General features: G+C 39.8%; 2 protein-coding genes across 8 annotated transcripts in view; one reads left to right on the top strand and one right to left on the bottom strand.

Moving 5' to 3' along the window:
- G6PC2 (glucose-6-phosphatase, catalytic, 2) overlaps positions 1 to 12,230 on the bottom strand; it is a 29,600-nt gene extending 17,370 nt beyond the window's left edge. For 2 of the 5 annotated variants that reach the window (XM_014954487.1, XM_014954485.1), the window contains exons 1-5: positions 5,558 to 5,775; positions 5,126 to 5,235; positions 2,674 to 2,785; positions 1,723 to 1,838; positions 406 to 626 (exon numbers count right to left, since the gene is read on the bottom strand). In XM_014954487.1, coding sequence (XP_014809973.1) covers positions 406 to 626; positions 1,723 to 1,838; positions 2,674 to 2,785; positions 5,126 to 5,235; positions 5,558 to 5,775 — 777 coding nt within the window. Of the gene's footprint in view, positions 1 to 13; positions 627 to 1,722; positions 1,839 to 2,673; positions 2,786 to 5,125; positions 5,236 to 5,557; positions 5,776 to 9,404 lie in introns of those variants that run through there. The other 3 variants (XM_014954488.1, XM_014954489.1, XM_014954490.1) reach the window with 3 other exon arrangements.
- An 81-nt stretch (positions 12,231 to 12,311) lies between these two features.
- On the top strand, positions 12,312 to 16,422 carry SPC25 (SPC25, NDC80 kinetochore complex component). 3 transcript variants are annotated; one of them, XM_014954219.1, is made up of 7 exons: positions 12,312 to 12,391; positions 12,890 to 13,047; positions 13,136 to 13,201; positions 13,955 to 14,101; positions 14,250 to 14,354; positions 14,656 to 14,754; positions 15,756 to 16,422. In XM_014954219.1, the coding sequence occupies exons 2-7, from the start codon at positions 12,894 to 12,896 to the stop codon at positions 15,887 to 15,889; spliced, it is 705 nt and encodes a 234-aa protein (XP_014809705.1). In that variant the 5' UTR covers positions 12,312 to 12,391; positions 12,890 to 12,893; the 3' UTR covers positions 15,890 to 16,422. The 3 variants fall into 3 exon arrangements, with proteins under 3 accessions (XP_014809705.1, XP_014809706.1, XP_014809707.1); XM_014954220.1 differs by having other exon boundaries at positions 12,390 to 12,462; XM_014954221.1 differs by lacking the exon at positions 12,312 to 12,391 and adding an exon at positions 12,571 to 12,738.
- Positions 16,423 to 24,056: the final 7,634 nt, after the last annotated feature.

Below are 24,056 nucleotides of genomic sequence, written 5' to 3'. Positions count from 1 at the left end.
CAAAGATGCAGTGGCATCCCCCTTGCTTAAAATGAGTTAGCAAAACTGCCTGTGTGGAGGGTTCTCGAACAGTTCATATCCATCCCCACATTGCTACCCACTCGGAAACTTTATCTAATTAAGTTTCTTTTCAGTTGTCCTCATTAACGAGTGGACACAGTACGGAACCAAGGCAACTACAGTCAGAGGCATAGCTGCACTCTTACAAAAAGAGAGAAAGTAGAACAAATACTCAGTATGAGTAGGGATCTTAACAAAATTATACAGCTGCAGCATGGCTAACGAAGCAGCTATACACAATACGCGGAAACTTATCTTACAGCTATTTTTACCTTTGCAGCTCATAATGAACATTTCAGAATTAATTCCGAGCCCTAAGCCAAAGAGCGCACCTAAATTCCTCACCAGTCCAGCAAACGGAGTCGTGTCGATGTTTATCCAGTCTGGGTTGGCACACCACTTCTTGGCCTTTGGAACAGACCATAGCAAGTCAATATCAAGAAGCTTGAGGACTAGATAAAAGCCAAGGGCAAAGAGGAAAAGAAACAAGTTTGTCTTGATGTACATTCTCAGGCTTGCTGTCTGAATAGCAGGGGTGTGCTCAAATGCTTCTGCCACAAGAATGCCTGTGGATGAGAAACTCAGTGTTACAGGGAACAATGTACTCGTATTTTGAAGAAGTGCTTTTTACGGTGCCCCTGTAGAATTTGACTTTTGAAGACAGAAGAATATATCTATGTATTTTTTATTTACTACTTCTGTAGTACATTATAAAACCTTTTCTCCCACTCAATACTGCTAATTTGGGAAAAAGGACATTCGATAGCAAGCACTAGATGTTTTCAATATGAGGTGTGCCTTAGGCCTGCATGCATCTCCCAGATGACAATCCCTCAAATATTAGATGTAAACCAGAACATTCCTTTTCCACAAGAGACTCTCACTCAAAGACACAGCACTGTTGAATTCAATACCAGTTCCCACCCAGGCTTTGAGTGTTGAGGAAAAAGACACAGAACACACTTATTTTCTTTCTTACTGATTTTATCCTGGTTGTGAAAAGGGAGATCTGGACTGCAAGCCAGTGCTGCACAGGCTGCTCTGCGTCCACGGAGGAGAACAGGAGCAGGCAGCCCCCACTCAATGCTCCTTGAGATCAGACAGATACTAGAGAGACTGTTCATAGTTTGAACTCCCAAAATACCCATTTGAAACATGTTCAAGTAATTCCGAAAAATCTACTTTAGCTTCTTAAATCACCCCTCGGAGCACTAATTTCCCTTTTTCTCTGTTTTGCCCTGTGCTTGTCCACACTGCACACATGGGAGTTGGCACCTGGACGCTATTTGAAAGGAGACAAATAGCTTCCCCCTGAGAGGAAAGGTCAGGGCTGTGCAGGAGCAACTGCTGTTCTGGTCCCTTCCACGCTGGCAGCACAGGTAAAGATGAGCTGCAGCCAGTACAAACCAGACAGCACTGGTCTGTGGCAGTGTGGGTGTGATGCAGTCAGTATCAACTGGCACATGGGAAAGGGCTCACTTTTAGTGAATTACAAAGACAGCAGTTACTACCCTGCAAGTTTTACCTTTAGACTGTCATCAAATCCTTGGTCTTCCAAGCTGAGCAGCACTACTAAAAAACTCTTGCCTTTTCTCATACTTGGTGTTTTTTTTCATATTTTGACATATATGTTAAGAAAAAAAGAAAAAATAGCAGCCTTACCAGCAAATACTCCAAGAATAACTTGATGAGGGAAATGTGTTGCTATGAATACTCTCGAGATGCACACAATGATCTGGATAATCCAAAAAATACTCCAGAGGAATGACCATGTCAATCTAAGAGGGAAAAGGGAGATACTTAAAAATTAAGACAAGGTATTTCACCTAGTAATTTACACCAGACCCCCTCGTGTCAGGCTCTTATTTTTACCAAGCAGAGGTTTACAAGTAGAGAAGTTCAGAACCAGATGATTAAAAACTGGAAGTCAGTTTTAAAACATTAGCAAGAGTGGTTGCTCTAGGGCTGCTGGAACAGACCCCATTAGTTTCAGGTCCAAGAAACTGCCACAGTTTTAGCGATGAAAATCATCAATGGGAAGTTAAATTAGTACTAGTCCCTTGAACATAGTTCTCATCATAAAGTCATACTTAAATGCAAAAGTTCATTTGGTTGGTAAGAAAATTCACATAATATGGGAACAACCTTGTCAGGCTTGGAAAGGACAGCATCAAAGCAATTATAAGACTTCCCCACAGAGCTGAGTAACATGTTCCACTGAACTTTGCCAACATTATGCACATTTGCAGTTAAATATGGTAAGAAGGACTACTATGAAAGCAGTAAATTTATGTACAATGCAAAAGATCCAACACATAAAGACAATTAACAGAATTCAGTATTTGCAACGCTGAAGATCTGACATGACCTTAAATCGGAGCTGATTCAGAAATACTGTATGCAATGACTGCAAGTCAATGAACACCAACCTATACAAATGGACAAATCCTCTTAATATTCTTTTTCTTTATCTGAAGTAGATCATAATAAAAGTTCGGGTTTTTTTTACAAACTGGACAAAACAGAGTTATTTGGTTAAAATAAGACCATTAAAAACATAGCGTGTATATAAAGAAATAACTGTATGAGTTAGAATAATGGACAGACACTGACCTGTGAAGGGTAACTGCTGATTTATCTTTCCATCTAACTGTGTAGCTAAGTGCTGCTGTGACCATTACATACCAGACGCAGGAAGATCCCATGGCATGTCCAGATGGACTTCCTAGAAAAAACAAAAAGGAAATAGTCATGCTTAAAATCCTATAGGTATGAAAATCACCGAAGTATGCTGGCACGATACAAGTGAAATGATTCCTAAAATTACTCTGCCACCTCTTTTTCTCTATTCACTAGGTATACATTCAAGAAATTGAAACAGGGAAGGAGAGAAAATTAGATCATTGAAAATTGTCTATACCAGACTTTTGTAGCTTGCCTTTCTGTGGAGAAAAAAGAGAAGTAAAAGGGACAGGGTTATTGCACTGGCAGAAGAAATCATTTTGGCTGAAGAATGTGTTATGACCCAGCACAATATGGTAGTTTGCAAAGCAAAAGGATTTGCAGTGAAGCAGCAGATCAGGAATGTCTAGGGAGGACAAGCACAATGATTTCTGGCTCCCTGCACTCATTTTCAGTATTCTGCTTGCTGTATTTTTAGGAGTCATGTTACCAACTCTTTCATTAACTTTGTAACAGATGTACACTTCGAAACCTCACACCAGAAAACATGTCACGGATAAGGAAACCATACTGTTGGGCATCCATGTTTGGAAAGCTTCTCTTTGTTGCAATCTAAGAAAACATCATCTAGGAAAAATGTTGCATAGTTCATCTGCTAATTACCAACTAGAAACAGTATAAACTCCACCTTAAGGTTTATGTTCTTAAAACCTCACAAATTCCAAAGAAATTACGGCTGCAGGGTTTTAGTTCAGTTCATTCCAGAAGTACAAACCAAATTCAGGTTCTAGATTACTTGCCATGTAATCATATAAACAGTTGCCTCAGCTTTCCCTTTTGTTGAGCCACAGAGTTTGAGCTTCAGGCTACCCTAGAAATATTTGGATGCATTTCCCTGGCAGATTTGGATATGCCCTTATCATGTCTGTGGCTGCTTCTCTAACCTTTTCATATAAATTGCTAATTTAAAAAGCGTGTGAAGTGCCATGTAAGCTCATGCAATGACTGTGTGCACCTAACAGCTGCACTCCTTTCAGTAGTGAGGAATTGGTGGGTGACAGATATTGCCAACAGTCAAGGGCGAGATTGGAGAGAATGGGGTCATTACAGGTGCAAATAAGGAATCAGACAGTGGTACCCACTGGACAGAAATAGGAATGACTTGTTACTTCAGGAAGAAAGTACAAGGAAGAAAGGCCTTCTAGTTCAATGAATCAAAATGAAACACACTGACCAGTCCTTAGCCAGGGCTTGGAATTACATGGTGCTGAATGGGCTCAGCTCTGAGGGCTTTTGAAAAGATCTGAAGGACCTTAATACTTTGGGCTATGTCCCAAATGAATTCATTTGACACAGCCTGCAGATCTAGGTATTAATAATACACTAGGTACTATTAAGCCCTGCTTCATACAATGGCATAAGCTTTTCATTCAAAATTACAGTGGGATGTAATGCAGGATACTGTTAACAAAATACAGCTCTGCAAACCACTTAAAAGCTCGCAGTGGCATTGACAAAGCACAATGCACATTAGTTTCCACAGACAGTACTATCTTGTGCAATGAATTAAACTAAATTCAGACAGTTAGCTCGAAGTAAGTTTACCTTATTTCACTTATTCAAGTTGCACAAGCTCATTTAACTTTAGCAGTATTATATTTAAGTTCCACGGAGAAGACAATGAGATATAAAAAAGCGAAAATACATCAAAAAGGTACATTTTTTAAAGACATTTCCCCCCCCATATATTTGTACAACCCCCCCCCCACACACACATTCAGCACCACTGTCTGGTTCTGGGAAGAGGGCGTTCCATTTTCCACCAATGTATGTCCATTTCCATACATTACGCGATCGATTGTTGATACTATTGTTCTTTACACTGAACCACCAACTAGTTTTTGTGGTTTGAATAATTCTTGCAACAGTGCACAACCCCTCAAACGCAACAGCCCCCTGTTCTGTTTTGGAACACTCTTAAACAATGTGGAATTTCTCTCCCCAAGCAGATGTCATTGGCACTGCAACTGTTCCAAAAAGGGACCTCACAAAGCAGGGGAATCACTCTTTCCTAAACCTGTGACACAAGTTTTGAGAAAACTCCTTTCCAATACACTGGTTCATTCTAGTAGGAGTTATTTTTAAAGCAAATCCCCTTCCCTTGCACTGTTTAAATGGTATGAAGTAAGCATTCTTGTCCTACAGCAATCAAATACCTATCACATCTTATTTCTTCCTTTTTGTTTTCCTGGGTTTTGGTGCTGTTTTAAACATGAGGTCTGAGATTTGTATATCATATAAGATCTTCATAGGTCACATCCTCTCTCTCTCAAAAGCCACTATCTCTGTTAAATGCCCCAATGTAATCTCCAACATTTCTTACCTGGTCCAGTTTCACACGTTATAGGAAACTGCTCAAGGCATGGGCTTGACTGATTGGGATAAATCATTGTTTCTTGCACCCACCAGTATGGGCGATGGCCAAATAAAATCCTGACAAAAAAATAACATAAAATGAAGCAGAAACACAATAAAAAGATTCTCATGTAAGAAGGCCTCAGCAATACATGATAAATAATCTTACAATGAATATGAAGAGCTATACTGCCAGAATTATTCTGTAACAGTTCTATAGGTTCCTCTTATCAAAATGTTATTTCACACATATCTTAAATATCTTCATTGTGAATTCCTGTTTTATAATTACAGGGGAAAGTCTACTAGTACATTATTCACAGAAAGTTTTCTAAACTTGAGGCATATATAGTAACCATCATTAAAAATACCAAATTTTAAAATAAATCCAACTTCTTACCATTTAAATATGAGGTTGAACCAATCACCAATGACTGCCACCCATATCATTTTAGTACCAACCACTTGGTTTAGCTGAAACCAAAGAGGAAAATAAATTGAAAATATATTCCGGGGATCGCCAACATGTGACATAAAATTAAGGAAATCCTGGTAAGCCCTGTAGTCCCTCTGTAAATGCTGAATGATAAGCACGCCATTGCTATGAAGGAGATCCATCTTAATGGCTTAAACTGTACTGAAATACAGTAAAGTTCCTTTAATCTTAGATTTCTAGTGATGGAGAATGAGAATCATGAAGGGGAGCTATTAAAAAGTGTGAGAAGGTGATTGACGTTGCCTTTATATTGTATCGGCGCGGTGTGCCCAGCCATTCCTGGAACACGTGGCTCCAAACCTCCGGGAAAGCACACGGCCCTCTTAGCACTGGAAAGCTTTTCTGTTTGCAAATTTTAATTGGAGGAAACTAAGTGAAGTACATGCTGAGCAGCAGCAAATTGTGGGGAGAGTTTTGTGGAAACACAAGGTGTGACATGCAATCCTTTCTATGAACAGTTGGAACATGTTTGCTCGAATTTTTTCACAGTTCATTTCTCTGCAGGATGGGCATTAGCAATGTGTATACTTCATTAAGTGTTGCCCATATAAAGGACAGAAAGAATACACACATAATTGGTCTTTGCAGAACTGTCATTAAATCTGTACATTTCACTTTGAAATAGAATTTGGCTACCATGCTGCATCTAATACTTTGCACAACACATTTTCAGTCATGGAAAATACAACCAGCATCCATACATCAACAATACCATTGAGCTTTAGATTCATTTTTAAAGCAGCAATATTCCCAAAGCGCTGAAAAACAATTGTTTCCCTCACGGGAGAGGCCATGTTAATCCAGGGCACGATGCAGAAGCAGCTTAGCCTCTGAGCCATCTCCCCCAGTATCCCCATTCTCACCTATTGCCTGCCTGACGCAAGCCCTACACCCCCCTGGCAGAGGAGCAGCCCCTGCCCGGCCCGGCAGGAACCAGCGCGGCCTCACAAACCGGAGCGAGGCCGGGAACACCTGATCGTGAGCATTTCCCTGAAGTACCCCCAAGTGAAGCACTTGGGTTCTCCAGGGCAAACAGCCAGGAGGAAACTGGGATTCTGCCAGAAAGCAGCATTTTAAGAGTATACAGCAAATAATGTATTAGCACATCAGATTTATCAATATTAGTACTAATAACTGTAGCAGAAAAGATTATGTTCATTTGGGAGATGGCTACATGAGAAACGTTTTTTCCACAAGAGATTCAATGAATACCAGAAGTCTGATGATAACATAATCTGATATCATCACAGCAGTTCTTTATGCTATATTCATATTTTATATTAGACATTATTTATGTATCTGAAACAATTCAAATCAGAAAGCAAAAGCAGCTGTATATATGCACTGCGCACCTCCCTCCTGCTTTCTGCGTGGCACTTAAAGCTAAACCATACAAGCTGTGGAGACAAAGAGATGAACTAATTAACTGTTTTTGCTGAAAAGAGACTTAACAGCTTAACAGGGCTTTATGATGTGTGGTCAGGGAAGTCATGTGGAAACATTAAGGAGATTCAACAAATAAGGCATGACAATTAAATGGACTCAGAAGACCTCTCTTCCTGACACAATCTCACATTTACTTTCGCTATTAATAGTCTGGGTTTCAGAAACTTTTTAGCAGATTTAAATCCTGTATGTTTATTCCTACCAGTTGCATTGAGCCATGTAGAAAACCTTAAAGTTAAAAAGGGATTTAAAATGCTATTCACTGTTCCCAAGTAACTACTACAATATTTTTCTGTATATTGACTGAATTATTCACTTCAACTGGTATCACCCGATTTCAAGGAAAACCCTTCCAAAACCAAAATCTCGGGATATTTCAACAATAAATATTTCCTAGCTTTTTAGCTGCAAATATTTGGGGATGTTTGTTTCTTGCTAAGCCGTAGAGCTTACAGTTTTTCAGGGTGTCCAAGGGGGAACTGTCATATAAATGAACCAATAGAACTAATTTTCCTTCTCCCAGTTCTTTACAAGGAACTTTCTTGTTTAGAAACACCTCTCCCAAATAACTTGTTTAAAACAACAGAGGAGAAATACTTCCTCAATAAGCTTTTTTCCTCTCCTTTTCTATGCAAAGCACTGCAAAATGCTTCTGTACTGTGCTTAGCATTTCAAAGTCACTTGAGATACTATACAAAATAAAACTATTTGCTGTATTTTAGTACATGGAATTGTGAGGAAAACTAGAGATCTGTACAAAATGGTCAGATGTGTATGCAGTTAAGTTTTTAAATCAAAGCTTTGTCCTGATCTGATATCACAGAATCAAGGTTTGGCCTTCACATGATCAAATGAGTTCTCAGTGCAAAGCAAAAACCTTTAAAATACTATCTGTTCACATGAAGAGTTTTTAATTTCTTGATATTTTCTTGATTTATTTTATTTTCCAAGACATACAAACCCAGAAACTATCCAAAACTTTATATATTCTCGGTAATAATGTAGAAACAAGAATCATGTTGATGATCCACTGAAGGGAGGATAAAATGTTTACAGCTACTTTACACCTACATATTAGAGCAAATATTACATAACAGATATCAGATGTTGTTAAGCAAATGTTTGCAAGGGAAGGAAAAGCCGTCAAAGCAAACATTTTCTAAAACACTGTTAATGGAGGTCTATGTACTCAGCCTAACTTTCTGGTACATTATGCTTAGTTAATTGAACAATAACATTAATTTCCACCTCAATGTTTTCATTGGCACTGGACCAGCTACAAGGATTAACTACCAATTTAGTAAGTTCACAAGTAGACACTGTGTACAGCAACTGACAGCTATTTTCTTAGGTATGAATATTTTCCAAATGGAACACTGAAAAGATACATATTAATTTTAGATTCAGAGAAGAATCTTTCAAGAAGCTCGCTCTTTCTCTCCATATTTCATTCTCAAGCATTCCTCATTGGACCCAGGTGGCCCTAATTAAGGTCAGGCTTCTTTCGGGCTGCACTGACCAGTAGACGTTTAGCAAGTGCTAACAAGAACCAGCTGTTTTCTCTTTGTTCTGCCACCTTATTAATCTAATCTTTCTTAGTTACTATACTGTCATTATTCCTTGCTATAAACTATATGAACTATACACACACAGGAAACTAACAAACCTTGTGCTTGCAATTTACCCATAACTGCCAGACCTTAACACTAGTTTGCATTTGTGTGTGTTTTTATGTGCAACCATGTAGATCACACAAACAACATATGGAATATAAGTATGTTCTTGAAAAAGTAACTTCTAAGGAATTCTAGTTATCATAAGAATGAAGAGCTTATGTTTTAGAAATTACAAGAAACCTAGAGCTTAACTTATTAGAAGGAATAAAAATCCTTCAAGTTCCATAAACTGCAAGCAGAAATGGAGGTGTCATGGGTGGAGTGATTAACTTCACTGGTAAGAGAGAAGTAGGGAAATATTTACTAAGATGAAACAGTGATTTAACAAGATCAGTAGTAAATGCAACAATGTTTTATGGGATTTGATGTCAAGGTACACTGTATTATCTACTGCATAGAGGGCAGGGTCAGACAAGCTGTCAGGGAGACCCTCCCCTTGAGTCACAAGGATCAGAAAGGACCCCCTTGCTTTCTAAACTCCTTCTCAGAGAGGAGTCTAGGTGCGGCTGGATCCAATCCTAGTCCCAGACTTGGTCAACGGTTTATGTATAAAGGATTATATATGTGCAATCAACCCTTTATATTACTTAGCTAAGATTTCAAAGTTTAGCATGCTATCAGTCACTTACCGAGAATCTGTTGCAGCAAGGAATCTCTCAACCTTGAGGAGTAGAACCTTAAGCAAGCGTCCTCACAAGAGGGGACATCCTGGCGTGCAGCCCACTGCCATACAGGAGAGCTCAAAGAGCTTTTGGGCTGTCCACTATTTATAGACTAACATAATTGACCTATAGTCATATTCTCATGGGAACAAAATATCTAGGTCCCCACTCCAGACAGTGTTTTGGCTGTGTTGCCAGTCATCCCTCAAAGTCCAGGTGCAACTTATTGCAACTAATGTGATGGCCATGGTGGCCATGACCTGAGCAGGAGCCAGGGCGGGGAGGGAAGAGGGGGAAAACAGGGAGAGCACACCACCACGGGAGTCTGGACCCACAAGGGCAAAAATGCATTCTCCATTGCATTTTTTTGTTCCCTTTCCAGCAAGATCACTGCTTTATTTCTTGCTGTTCTCTAGTCCCTGAAACTAGCCCCACGCCAACCATAGCCCAATGAAGTTAGAAACCTGCCAAGAGAAGCAGCTGTTTATTAGGACCAGCTCTTCAATTTGGTGTTCCCTTAGCAGTTTCCACCTAAGCTGCTGTAGCTCTCCAACCCTAAACTATAGCTCTCAACTAGCCCTTAACCCAGCACTAGAATAGCCCAATTTGAGCTTTGAGCTAGTGGAAAAATAAAGTATCAGACCTTTGTTGGCAATAAGCTGCCCTTAAGTTTGATTGCAGGTCAGCTGTCACCCTGCTGCTCTCATTGTACATCTCGGAACCTTAAGTTTAACCAAGTACCCTAGGGTTACAAAGATACCTATGAAGAGCTGGAAAATGCAGAAAAGGGGTACGTGCTACAATTACATTGTCTCCAGCAAAGCTCATAGTGCTAGAAACAGGGTAAATAGTTCGTGAAACTTTCTTCCATCCCTGACTATCCTGTGGCTTGATTTGACAGACATTTAGAAAAAAAAAATTTCAGACCAAGTTAAGGTTAGGGGCCAGCATTTCTGGCTATAAAGCCTCTTGAATCAGATCTAACAGAGGATTTAAGAAGCCTATGACCTGTGCTAGTTTGGGTCATGAGGCCGCATTTCTGTTTGTGGTTCGTAAGAAATGTCAGTTTGAACAGAGAACTAGTACCTGCTAAAATCACCATGTTTCATTTAAACATGCAGTTGGTAAGCTGATTGTGGAGAGAGTCTGTAGTGTGAAAGTGAGGTTAAGTTATACTGTAAGTTTATATCTCTACAAAAGACATTTGGGAGAAAGGACTCCCAAATCAGTCAGAAAAAAAGATCAGTTAAGGTACAGACTGTGCCAGTAAATGTCATAGGCTATATTTAGTCTTTAGCTGGTAAAGTGTAAAACAAAGAAATACAACTAATGAAATATAGAAAAATCTCACTGATGTAAAAAGATATTTAGCATTTTAGAGCTTGTGCCAGCTACTGTGGGGTAAGCCTATTATTTATGTTAATAAAAGGATCCAGAGGAGACCAGACTGAAGACCCCACCAAAAGATGACAGAATAGAAGTCAGGATTGGTTTAGATGTATTTACTAAACTCCAAAGGCTGGGAAAATTGTGTATTCACCAAGTTATGAGCTCACATAAAGGCTGGTGATGTCAGGGGCAACATTTAAACTTTATACTTGGCAGCATTCACTTGGCTAAGTTTAAGGGCTGATTGGGAAAAAGAGAGAAATGGTCCTAGTTAAAAAAACCCATAAGGTACAGGCTCCATAATGCCCAAATTTATATGTGGCTAGGCAACCATCCTTGAACCAGCCCAACCTTGGTACATTTAAGTCTGAAACAGGTAAGAAACAGTGGGCTAATAATAAGTTTTAGGACTAATGCTGAGGAAACTGAAACCTAGAGAACAGGTGTCAGAGTCAAACGAGACAGAAATGCAGCTGGGTACCAGTGCTACCCACCAGCAGCTGCAGTTCATACAAGAATAATGCAACTACCATTCGGTGGGCTCAGCTCAGACTTTGCTTTGGCTCTAGTGGCTGGGGGCAGGAGGGGAGGGGAAAGAGTAATTAGTGATTTCAGACAGCAATCCTCAAAGCCTTGCTAAGTTTACATTATTCTGAGATCATCTAAATAGCACTGAACTAATGCTAGGAGAACTTAATTAGCTATGGTAACAAAGGAGGCTGGTACCTGGGATCATAAACTAGCGGTTATCCAGAGCCAAAAGGGAATACACCCAACTTGAGAAAAATTAGGCACACGGTTGTAAGGAGGTCATTCACCACGACAGAGGCTTATGGCAAGCATTTCACTGGACACAAGCAGGGCTGCTCTACTGGGTTTTGTTCATACCAAAAAAGGCTGCAATTACTTCTGCATCTTTGCAATAGGTAATCATAAAAATTTAACTAAATCATCATAAAAATAGGTAAAAAGCTCTACACGAACTCAGGCTTAGGGAATTAAAAAGCAATTCAGGAATGTCACAAAACTTACGACTAGGTTACCCCCAACATGTTCCATGAATAAACCTGACATTGGAAACAAGTTCTAGCACCAGAGGAGTGTAACGGAGCTAGCCCGCCCCCCAGTTCCAGGCTGGTTTCATTCGGGACAGAACCACAAACAGCACAAACCGCACCAGGCTTTTCACCGCGGGCCCCGCTCCCCGGCGCTACGGACAGCCCAGCCGCCTCCCCCTCAGCGGACTCCAAAAAACACCCTAATCTCGCAGGCCTTTGCCCGGAGAGCAGAAGGACGCACAGCCACCTCTACCTCGCAGCACCGAGACCTCCCGCCTCCGCAAGCCCCGAGGGGCCGCCCGGCCCGGCCCGCCGCCGCAGCTCCGCCTTCGCCTCAGGGGGACCGTTACCGTGGCAACAGTGCCGGCAGCTCCCAGCACCCCCTGCGGCTCCAGGAAGGATGGCTGAGCCAATCAGCGCTGCGCTTGTTGCGAGGCGGGCGTTTAGCGGTGCCCAGTTAGAAAGCGGCCGTTGGGCGGCGGGAAGGCACCGGCGGTTTGAAAGCGGGTGGGTGCGCGCGGTCTTGTTCTGCTGCCGCCGCTCCCCCGGGCGGAGCTGCGGCCTGCGGGGGTCGGCAGGTATTACCCCGCTGGGGTGGTCACGGGAGCCTGCTCGCCGCCCTTAGCGCCTCGTCGGGCGGAGGAGGGGGAGCCCTGCCTATCCGCCCGGGGTCGGTGGGAAGGTGGCGAAGGGCTGGGGGCGTCTCGGTGGCAAGGGGGCACGGGCCGGCCCGGTCCTACTGGGGGCTACCGGCAGCCCAGAAAGGGCTGTCGGTTACGGCGGCTGTCCCGAGCGCGGGGCAGGGCCGCCTCCTGGCGCAGAGATCCCGCCGCAGGGGGAGCAGCAAAAGAAAGGTAGCTGCCGCTGCTACTGCTCGTTGTGGTACCGATACAATAACAAGCCAAGGGGTTAAAAACCGCCCTGAGGCTTTATCCTGTAACCGTGAGTTGTAACTGCTGCGATCGCCCTGTGTGCATCGACACTATTCGCTTACGTTTGTTGCAGCGCTATGGCTGATGGAAAGACAGAAGACGAAATCATCCTCTTTGAAAAGGAAATTAAAGAGTTCTGGACCACGTTAAAAAGCGTTTATGGCACTAAACAGATCAATCAGACTTTAGCACTGAGAGATTCATGCAAGGAGTCCATAAAAGAGCTTTCAGGTAAAAAAGCTCTATGTTCCTGTTACCTCTGCTTTTTCCAAGTTACCATCAAACTTCTTCAGATAACTGAAATAACTCTCCATTACAGAGAAATGGTCCAAGAAGCTGAAAGAAGGGGACCTGATGATTGATAAAATTCAGGAGTTTAGCAATGGTACAGTATGGTATTTTATTTATTGTGTTTAATGTTTCTAAAATTAACTTAATACAGCTGTTTAACTTCCCATTTTAAAAGGTAAACAACATCAGAATGAAGACAGAATTAGAAACTAAACGTATTTGGTTGATTACAGGATGTAAATTGCAAGCCAAAAGCAATTTGTTGGAAAACTTCATTGATAATGCAAAAAGATGAAGATTGGGTAAAAAATTTCTGCATAGTGGTTTTGATGCTTAAGTATTTAAAACAAAGTACCAGAACTTGCTGACTGCAATAGTAAAAGTAAATTAAATTGCTTAGTAAAGTTAATATTGCGAGGTTATTTATGTCTCCTCCATATTAGTAATACAATAGTCAGCCTATCAGTCTATGATCAACTAATCTGAATTTTGTAGTTAAACTACATAATAAAAATAATTGCAACTCTAATATCAGTCAATGTTTCCATTCCTTGCTTTCTGTCAAATTATTTACCTGTGGACAAGATTCACCATTTTCTTGCTTCAAGGATGTATATAGTTCTGGTACCGGAAACAATGTGCATCTGATAGAAGATACTAAATAGGGAGCTCCTCTGATAATTCCCTTTTTACCTTTTATTCAATGCTCTTCGTATGGTTATGCTGACTTCTCTCTTCAGTTGAGATGAATAAAATCTACTGAAATGTGTACTATAAAGGTAAGCCCTAAATAGTGGGGACCTAATTAATCAACTGTATATGTTCATATTTTCTTGGCTCATTTTAGAGATTCTCCAGCAGAGCCAACGCATATCAGAAAATCAAGAGCACTTGACAGAAATAAAATCTAACCTAAAACAAGAAGAGGAGCAAAAGAAGGATTTGACTGACTGCATCCAAGAGCTTAAGGAAGAGTTGATGAAGAAAAAGGAAAGTAAGTAAGCAAAGGATAATAAGATTTTGTTAATTAAAGGAATTGTTCTCAACACTTGCTCTTGATGGGCTTTTATACTGTTCTATTTCTTTTTACTGTACTTGTTTTACCTATACTTTGGTATTTATGATGGCTTTTAAAATTCTAGTAATATCTTCTAAAAACAAAGCCACCAAGGAGAGAGTGGAGCGACTATGCAAGTCTAAAGTACTGTTTGAAGAGCGGCTTGGACTGGAGATTCGCAGAATTCACAGTAAGTTTCTCTAGTTCTCATAGTTTCCATGTGCAGTGCTACAATGCGTTTAATGTTGGATTGTGCAATGAAGAACATACTCTTTTACACAACTGAAGAATTGCTCCAGCACAGATATTACCATTGTCTCCCCAGTGACAGAATATGGTATGTTAAAGTGCATTTGTCTTTCAAAGAGACCAGGTTTGCTTAACTTGTAAGAATTCTAAAAATATGAAGTGAAACTAGCTTAGTATTGTTGTACTCATTGTGACTCTCCAGCAGTGGTTTATGGTGTTAATTCTGTTTTTGTTTGCTTCAGATGAACAATTACAGTTTATATTCAGACACATTGACCACAAAGATCCTGACAAGCCCTATGTGTTTACCCTTTCCATAAACGAACAGGGAGATTATGAAGGTATGTGAATTCTGAATACTTAAGCAAGAGGATAGAATCCAATGCCTCTATTTGAAAAAAGGGGGAGAAGAGTGAAGTACAACTTAGTTGTAACCTTTATCTTCTGGTTTCTGAATGAAAATCTTGCAATGGTAATATATTTTTTAATGAAGTTTTTCTTCATAATTTATATGAAAATACAACTGCTTATCTTTGCTCCCTTCTATTTGTGGAGTTGCTGTTTGCTTTGCGCTGAGCAAAGCAGGAGCGAGAAGACATACACAAGCACAGATAAACACTTCAATTTGTAGTTTGTTATTTTCTTCCCTTTATGGTAGAGTGAGTGTTTATGCTGATAGGCTTCTCAAACAAGCTGAAATATGCCTAGAGGGGAGAATAAATGAGGTTCTCCACTATCTGGGGATCCCTTACAGTTGTGTGACACAGCAGAAAGATTAAAACTTGAAATCCAGCATTCCTCTTTGCAAGGGTACAACCTTGCAGATCTTAAAGCTGTTTTTGCAATACAGATCTTACTTCAGTTACAAAGAACAGCAGTGGTAATTTGTGTACTGTGCTGAGTGGCTTCTAGATGAATGCTGCTCTTACTCTGCTGTGCCTCTAGGTACGGACTGAATCGATTTCTGGTTTTACTAATTCAAATCTAAATTGTGCTGAAGTTAAAAGTTTATCACATGCTGAGCTACATCAGTTTTGGTCTGCCTGCCCACAGAGCAACAAAAATGTTTAGGAATGTGCTTCAATTTTTGAGCAGACTATGGATTACTGCAATCACTGTAATTGTGGGAGCACAGCACTGAGTGGGAGGTCTGGAAATAAAAAAAAATAGAATTGTGTGCTCTTTGAGGTTTTGCTGGAAGAAAATGATTTAATAGGTTACTCAAAAATAATACTGGATGAAGGTAAAACATAAAAAGATAGCAAACTAGATTTATATTTCATAAGCATGGAAAACCACTAATATTTTTTTATAATAGTCTAAAATCTTTGTGTCGTTTTAGTGACTTCCTGTACTCCTCCTCTGGACTGTATAGCAGAGTTCCAGCTCAAAGTGAGAGAAACTAACAATTTTTCTGCGTTCATTGCCAACATCAGAAAAGCTTTCACCGCTTTATCTTATAAACAGTCTGCATAAAACTAGCTTATACCTCCCCCTCTAGCGGTAGAACACTTCTTGTCTTTCCTTCCTCTATTCTGAAAGTATGTATTTATTTATGTCTTACTCTAATTTCTTAATAAAGAAAAATAATGAAAATAGTATTTTAGACCACTGTCATTAGAGACATTTTGGATGATTCCTTGAACAACAGTATAATTAACTGCTTCCTTAACTGAAAGCCTCCAGACTTGTCAATTTTGATCCAGTATCACGTACCTTAATGATGTAATGAGATCTATTTAGCTACTCCAAGAAGATATTCAAAACAAAGTACTTTCTGTAATTTATTTCTCTTCTGAAAACATAGAAGCATCTTTCAAGTTTGTATGTGGTTGGAACAGGCCTGAAAGATACCAAAATAATGCAGTGGAGCTTAGCAATTACTTCAATTACCTGCGTCTTAGGTTTTACTCTGTCTTGTACTCTCTACTTTTATCACTCCTTCTCATACATGTAAATTGGTGTTTGTCTTTTGGCCTATTAAAGTATATATTTTACTGCCTATTTGAGATTCTTGTTGGATGCCTATTTCTGTTTTTAGTAATAAAAATAGTTTGATGTGTATGCTGTTCTTGAATAAAGCTCTTAATTAGGAGCAAGTGGGAACTTTGTATTGATTTGATCTGAAATCCTAGAGAGCTGAAAGAGCCCACCCAGCTGGGCAGAGAAGCTGGCCTGAAGCTTGACCTGCAGTGGTGGATGGGTAACACTCATAAGATCACCAGCCTAGAGTTTTATTGGGTATGTTTTAGAACAGACTACTCATTTTGCTTTATTACATAAACAGTCCTTCACTACAACATGCTTTATGATTGTCATTGGAAATCCTCCTTTTCAACCATGCTAATAGAAGTATTTAAATAGCAGGTATTTCTTTCAATTAAGTGCTTCTACCACCAACAAACTGCTGTAGGCACTTTTATGTAGGTCAATAGACTAGCCAGTAGTTAAAAAAAACGTGCATTCAGCCAGCTTTGCACTTCCCACTTCTATCTACTTCTAGCTACAACTGTTGTCTTACCCTATGTTGTTGGTATCTCCTTCCCCCTTTTCTTCCTTGTACAGAAGCCCTCACGTTCCATGTTAGAAAGCCCATCCCTTCCAGCTTCTCAGTAATGGCACTGCCCCTCTATCCAGAATGACCGCATTCATTTTACAGTATATCCCTGCCTGTCTCCACGGGCCTGTGCCAAGCAACTCTGAGCTGCTCTGGAATGTAAGAACTTCAGGACGATCAACCAAGTATTTTAAAGCTGTTGTATGGAAGCCAAGAGGCAGGCAGTACACAGCCACCTCATTTGCATGTTTTCAAATGGAGCTGTTTATTCATTAAGGGTGTCCATATTGCTCAGATGCACTCTGTAGCGTATCTGATTTGACCATGACCTTCACAGGAGAAAAAAACTGAAACACACCCCAAGTAACAAAGACAAATGCTCATACTTACTGCCATTTTGTTTTCATGTTCATCCAAGGCATGAGTAGTTGCTTTATTGCTTCTACAGAATTACTTTGCCAAGATTGCTATGCACAGAACATAAAATATATGACAACCACTGCACTGGAATTTACATTCCTAGGAATTATTTGCTAGAAAAGATGATGTGCTTGGTTGTAAATGTTCTGCGCATACCCCTAAAGCAAGAAGTAAAGTTTGAAATGTTTATTGTGTGTAATTTAAGCCTCTACAGCTCCTTTTGGAGTCTGAATAATTAATCTTATATCTGCCAAGGCAAATCAGATGCAGATCCTACTCCCTCTAAACAGAGCCAGGCGTTCCGAAACAGGTAAAAGCTAGGAAAGTGTACACAATACATTTGTTTCTTTGCTTATAATAAAATAGGAAGTAAAACTGGCTTGTGACATCCCTAAAACAGCCTTTATGCTAGCTGAAGATGTATCTTAAAACCTTTGTTCCTTTATCAGATGCACTTAGTGCTTACAGAATTTCACACACCTGGATCTGTGGCAATTTGGTATTTCCTATTTGTTACAAAGCTGCACAATGCAGCAATATCCAATAATAATAAGGACAACTAGGATAATACTATATACTGACCCAGCATATACAATTATTGGGACCCAGTGTGCTGGACAGTATACAAATATGGACTGAAATGCCCCAAAAAGATAAGAAAGCTTGATCTCAAAAGCAATATGCAGCTTAGGGACTATGATCCACCATCGACCAGCCCCCTCCAGTTGGTGTTAGTGCTCCATCTATTAGCAGGATCAGGTCTGTTTTAAGGCAGACATAAATCTCAGTGAAGGTCAGTAAAGACTTCTCTTTTTTCGTAAATCAGTTTGCCCAACCAGGAACATTACCTTCCCTTTCAAACTGCTGCCCTGTACATAGGTACTAGGGCTCAAGCCTCAAATGTGTGGGCCATCAACTAGTGCTGACCATACAGAAAACTGCTGATGTACTGATGCTCAGCACCCAAATTTATCTCCTAATATAGCGTGAACATCTGGAAAAAAGGTGTTGAATTTATTATATATTGGAAATACACTGTGAATTTAAGGACTGTTGGGAAGACAATATTAAATATTAATAACTTATGTACCAAGTGCATTTAATCACAGTTGTTTGTATGATACCTGGAAATGAGTTTTGAAAAGAAATGGAATTACTGTTAAAAGTCCTTCTGGCTAACAGAACAGTTTTATCACACACCTACTCAACCAAAAGTGGAGGTGGTTAAGCTGAGTTTGTTGACATTTTTCATAAACCCTCTTGGATGTCACTAGACTTATTTTAAAAAGCAAACAGACAAGTAATGGCTACACTTGTGACAATTATGACAGACATAGAAATTATACTCTGCTTCTGTCATATTCCAATTGTGTTATATTACTTACTGTCTTCTCTAATGCCTCAATTAACTTAGGGAATTTATGCAGTACCTTGATATTGTCTAAATTAGTCTTGTCATTATAATGCTCTAAAATCACTGTGAACTCATTTGTGAGCGATTTATAACTTTTGAAAGCCCTGCTGAACCTGATATAACAAATATATGCACACATAAATCACTTAGTCCCACAGGCAGATTACAGTACATTTTTTAACTGTATGAATAAACCACACTAAATAATTATGGTAATACTCTTACCTTTTTGAAAGCAATAGTTGCAATCCAATTATGTCAGGCTTTACTGTTGAATAGGATTGTATGCCTGAAAGGTTGGGGGGAATGTCTCTGATTGCCAGACAGTGAGGCTCCATTTTTTTTCTCCTTCTTATTACCCCTAATCACTTTAACAATTACACACGAAGAACTCTTCAGAGTCTCGAGCTTATAAACAAGTTGTTCCAGCAGAAGCAGAGTTAATGAAGCCTGATTTCCTACAAATCTGTAGTATTGTCCTTAAACGGTGCCATTCTCTTCACTGCAATATCCCAGCTCTTCTTCACAGTCTCCCTGGTGGCTGAGAGCCAGTGCCTCTCCTGAGTTATGCTACTTCAGCCTCTGCTTGGCTGCTGCTACAGCCGCAGGACAAGGGTTGCACTCTGCCTACCCTTCCTCCAGCGTGGAGCATTGATTTGTGGTTCTCTCCTTTACCTGCTTGCTTATATTTGGTACACTGTTAAGAACAGTGATAGCTGCAACACAATCTCCTTTCAAAATTCGGACTAATTGAGCAACGGGTTCAAAAGTTATTAGGGAGAATGACAGACTGCTAAAAGTAGTGTTTAATCATGCAAGCGTGTAATGGTTTTTTATATGACCTTATATATATTTTAAAGTGGCTATGCACTGTAATGATTAATTGAAAGAAGGTACGATCAGTTTTAGTTTGATTTCCTTCCTCTTCAGTCACAGCATGTTGAGTCAATTGCAATTCGCGTTGTTCATCGGTTTTGTGACTATTTGATGGATAACTCTCTACATGGAAACATGCTCTTTGGACGACTTGCCTCAGTGAATTCCTTTGCACTGGCTACTGGATCATGGGCTCGGTTCTTTACTATCCAGTCTCTTCTGCACCAGAGCTTTAGCTGGAATAACTGGCTTGGCAAAGAAACAGGTCTGTTGAATGAACACCAACTATACATAGTTATTGTTTTAATTTAGCAGCATGCTACATTTACTTTACATTGATGGCAATTATCATTAAAGATTCCAGGCATTTAAGAGCAAACTGTATATATTAAGGTATTGGCTAAGTAAGGAATAGGTAGAAGTGACAGAAGGGTGGCCTCATGGGTGGTGTACTTGCTGTCTAAGTTAAAGCACAATACGTTCAAGTAAATGCTTACCTGGTAGTTTAAAAATAAAATCAGGCAAATTACTAATAGTTGACTTTCCAAAGGAAGCTAATGAGATAAACTTGTCTGTTTAATTCCATGTCTGACACAGCCCCATTAATGGAAAGACAATGCAGCAAATTGGTAATTGCATTATTTTAACATTAGTCATCAGTATGACTTACTGGCCTGTATTTTCCTTTGAGACATCTGATAAAATTGTGTTTCTAAAGAAAAGAGGGAAAACCTCTTCTGACATGCAATCCTCAATGCTGTCATCTGCAACTCTACAGCAATTAGCTGTCGTTTTAGCCTCCAGCATTCTCTAAGGTCAGCCCATAATTTCAACAGTCTGCTTGAGATGGCATTACAGTGGGGACCACCTTTACCAAGTGCTCTCCTAATGGCATCACAGTGAATCAAATTAGCAAATTTACAGTCAATGTTCATGCAATTTACATGAGAAGGAGAGTTTTACTTTCCTCAGCTGCTCCTGCTGAAGTTTCCCTCGATTATTATTTCTTGACTATATTGTTTGGTGCAGAACAAGCATTAAAAATTTGCATCCAATCTTGCTTTGGATTGTGCATTAATCCTATCCAAATGGCAGCTGATGTCACTGTTAGCAATCCATTTTTCCTCTTCCAAATAATATAGTGATAATTTTATAGTAGAAAAATTTGAAAAAAATTATTCAATTAGCAGAAAATTGTTATGAAAGGGGAGCAGCTATTTAAAGAACCTCATGTGAAGTTCACAGCAGTCCTGGCTGCTTTTTACATCCACTTGGGTCATCGGTTCCTCAGTGTTACTGAAGTACCACATGTTGGATGGAAGATGTTGGACTTACATTTTAAGTAATCTAGATTACTAATGTGGAAATCTTTTTCTGAAGCTGGCATATGGATGGGGTTGTCCGATATAATAACAGCTACGGGCATTGAACTCACTTGGAGATTGTTCAGTGAGAAACCACATATAAAAATGAGATAAAGTAACAACTAAATGCTTTGGCTGAATCAAGTTTAAATTCAGATTAGATGAGGGACTATGCAAATATAACTGTAAAACAAGAAGCCATTCTTGTAGGTAGGGGGCAGCTCTTTCAAAGATAATTTAGGAGAGCAACAGTAATTAAATTACTATTACTGGGAATTAAAAGGGGAGGCTATCCTTAAAATGAGCACAGAAACAGGACAGAAAGTTGCTAGTTAGGTTGATACAGGAGCAAGCCGATGCAATTTTAACTAAGGAAGGATCACATCCCATCTCTGAATTTCAGGATTCTTTTTTCATGTGAAAAGACTGCAACAAGTTGCCTAAATATGGCAAGAAATGCTACAGTCACGCAGTTGTACAGGGGGAGCCTTAGTCCTGTTTTGGAATAAATAAAAAAAAGCTGCATTGCATTTTCTAGGGAGATGACCTTACACTTGAAAGTATTTAAAAAATATCAGAGCTACAATGATGTTTTTCAGATGTTTAGGAGACAGTATTAATTTGAGAATGTAAATATATGTTGCCAGTAAGTAGCTTTAGAAAGTACCTTATCTTTCCATCTATTTAGTGAACTATAACACTAATGTTACAAGTTGGTCATACTGCTCTTACAGATAAAAGCTACAATAATGAACTGTCCTGTAATACTTGATTTTATATTGGCATTTCCCAGTGACTAAAAGCTAACTGTTCTGTGTCACAGCTAAACAATTACATTTGAAAGTCAGAACCTTACAAACACCTCAGCGTTGCACAGAAGTCTCCATTTAAGCAATCCCTCTAGAAGTCATCAACAGCTTGCCAGATTCAGGGCTGAAAAAGATATAACGCTTCCTTCAAGTGTATTTATTCCTGTAGTGATAAAGCCACCTTCTAAGGTACAAGATGGAAGGTGTGTGAGCCTTACTCTTGCTCCCCACTCCACAGCTTGGTGGAGAGGCCTCCAGTGGGCATTGTTGTCGTCTGCTGGCAGAGCTCTGGCCTGGCACAGCACATGCCTTAGGTATGCCATTATTCTCCCTGGTTAATACATAGTTATAGTTTCATTCACTTGCTTTGCACAAATAGGTTTTGAATTATTGGAATTAACTTTTCACAGAGCTGCGATCTCTGGATTTTACAGTCCAGGGGGGACGGCAGTCATTGGTGAGAAGTCTGGATATGCAAGTTTGCCCAGAGTCCATTCCAGATTCACACCTATTCAACATACTGATGTTCAGTTTGGTATCTCTCACACTCTTTAATATTGTGTTCACATTTTAAAATTCCCCAGCATTGGAACTCTGTGTAAAACAGCCCATGATGACCATATAACAGCCATCCTGGACTCCACTATACCTGAGCACAAATTGGCATCCTGCTCTGTGAAATCCACTTAAGAAGGTAGCTTCACTGGCAAGTGTAGACAGTGTAAAATCTGCTGAGGGGCACGGATTAGTATCTTGCAGAACAGGTCACATAGAGGCCTGAAAAAAACAGCATAAATTAGGGAAACAGCACCTCTCCTTCCCCACTAGTAGAGCCGGGCCAAACAGCATGGAGCAGGAGACCCAGCACACAAGCTCCCAGACTCTCCCTCACAGCATGATGAGCTACCAAGGCATATGGCAATCTGCCCATCTGGCACACATTTGGATTCCTTCCACTCACCTTCTCTACCACAGGAGACTCTGTCACCAGCTTTTAGCTCTTCTAAAGCAGCACAGACCTCCTGTCTTCCTCTTCTGAGAACTATGGTTTCTTGTACAGAGGCACCTTTATAGACTTAAAGACAGTACTTAAAAAATATCTTGCTTTTTCACATTATTCTGAGCCATTTTCTGTACACCGTGGCGCTCCCTTGTGCTATGTAAATTGAAGGGTAAACGTGGAATAGGAAGCAAAAGACATTAGACATACAACTGGAAAAAGCCCCACATAATTATATCTCTTCAATAAGCAAGAATTCAAATGCCATATTAAATGCACTACAAGATTCTCTCTGTATATTATCATAAACACCTATTAACAACTGCAGTAATTAGTTATTTAAACACAACGCAAATCCTCAGGTTTACTGTTCTTCCAGAGGCAAAACTTCAACTGATGTGTGGTGATTCCTATAGAACCAATATTTTTGTTATGAGAACCACTGCCTCAATTTTCTGCTGAAGTTGTAAGAATGTTTTCATGCATCCCATTTATAAGTACCTCATCATCTTTTAATACTGCACCAAAGCCTACCTGATGATGATATTTTGTAGGCTTTACTTTGGCGAGTGTATGAAAGCAATTCCAGCTCACTGCATTGCTACACATTGACAGCTCCTTGTTTAAAAAGATAAAAAACCAAACCCCTTTACCCCTCTTCCTTGTAACAGTACTGAAAAAACATAGACTCCTCTAATAAATAAGCAAGCAGATTTGGTCTACTGTAATGGTAGGGGTCTGAAAAATGCAGCTTCCTTGGCAAAATCAAGAGCTGAAGCTTTCTCTCCAGAGAACCACTGTACAAGTGTACAAGTGACACCTCTTCTCTTACTTCCAGAAGCGGTTAGGAGGTGGTGCTTTAGCCTGAAACATCTGAATGAACATTTACTTCTAAGAAACCCTCACCACCTAGACTGAAAAAAGACAGCTTTTCCAAGGTGGGTCCAGCTAGACATTCAGAAGTGATTAACATGCAAAATTTTACCTCTGAAATCCTAAGAAAATGTCTTGTCCTTCTACCACTTATTGTTACAAACAGTTTCATACAAGAAATAACATAAAATACTGCAGTGACGAACTCAGCAAAGACATATTTGGATCTGCTCTAAAAATGCTGGAGTCTGCAGTGTGGATAACAATCTTTGAGCTAGACCAAAGGAAAACATTGTTTGCATTTCATAGAAAAGAGAAGAAAAACAACAC

The sequence above is a fragment of the Calidris pugnax genome, unplaced genomic scaffold (assembly GCF_001431845.1).
Source record: "Calidris pugnax isolate Ruff unplaced genomic scaffold, ASM143184v1 scaffold103, whole genome shotgun sequence".
In the NCBI taxonomy this organism is placed as follows: Eukaryota; Metazoa; Chordata; class Aves; order Charadriiformes; family Scolopacidae; genus Calidris; species Calidris pugnax.
This window is presented reverse-complemented; position numbering and strand designations above follow the sequence as displayed.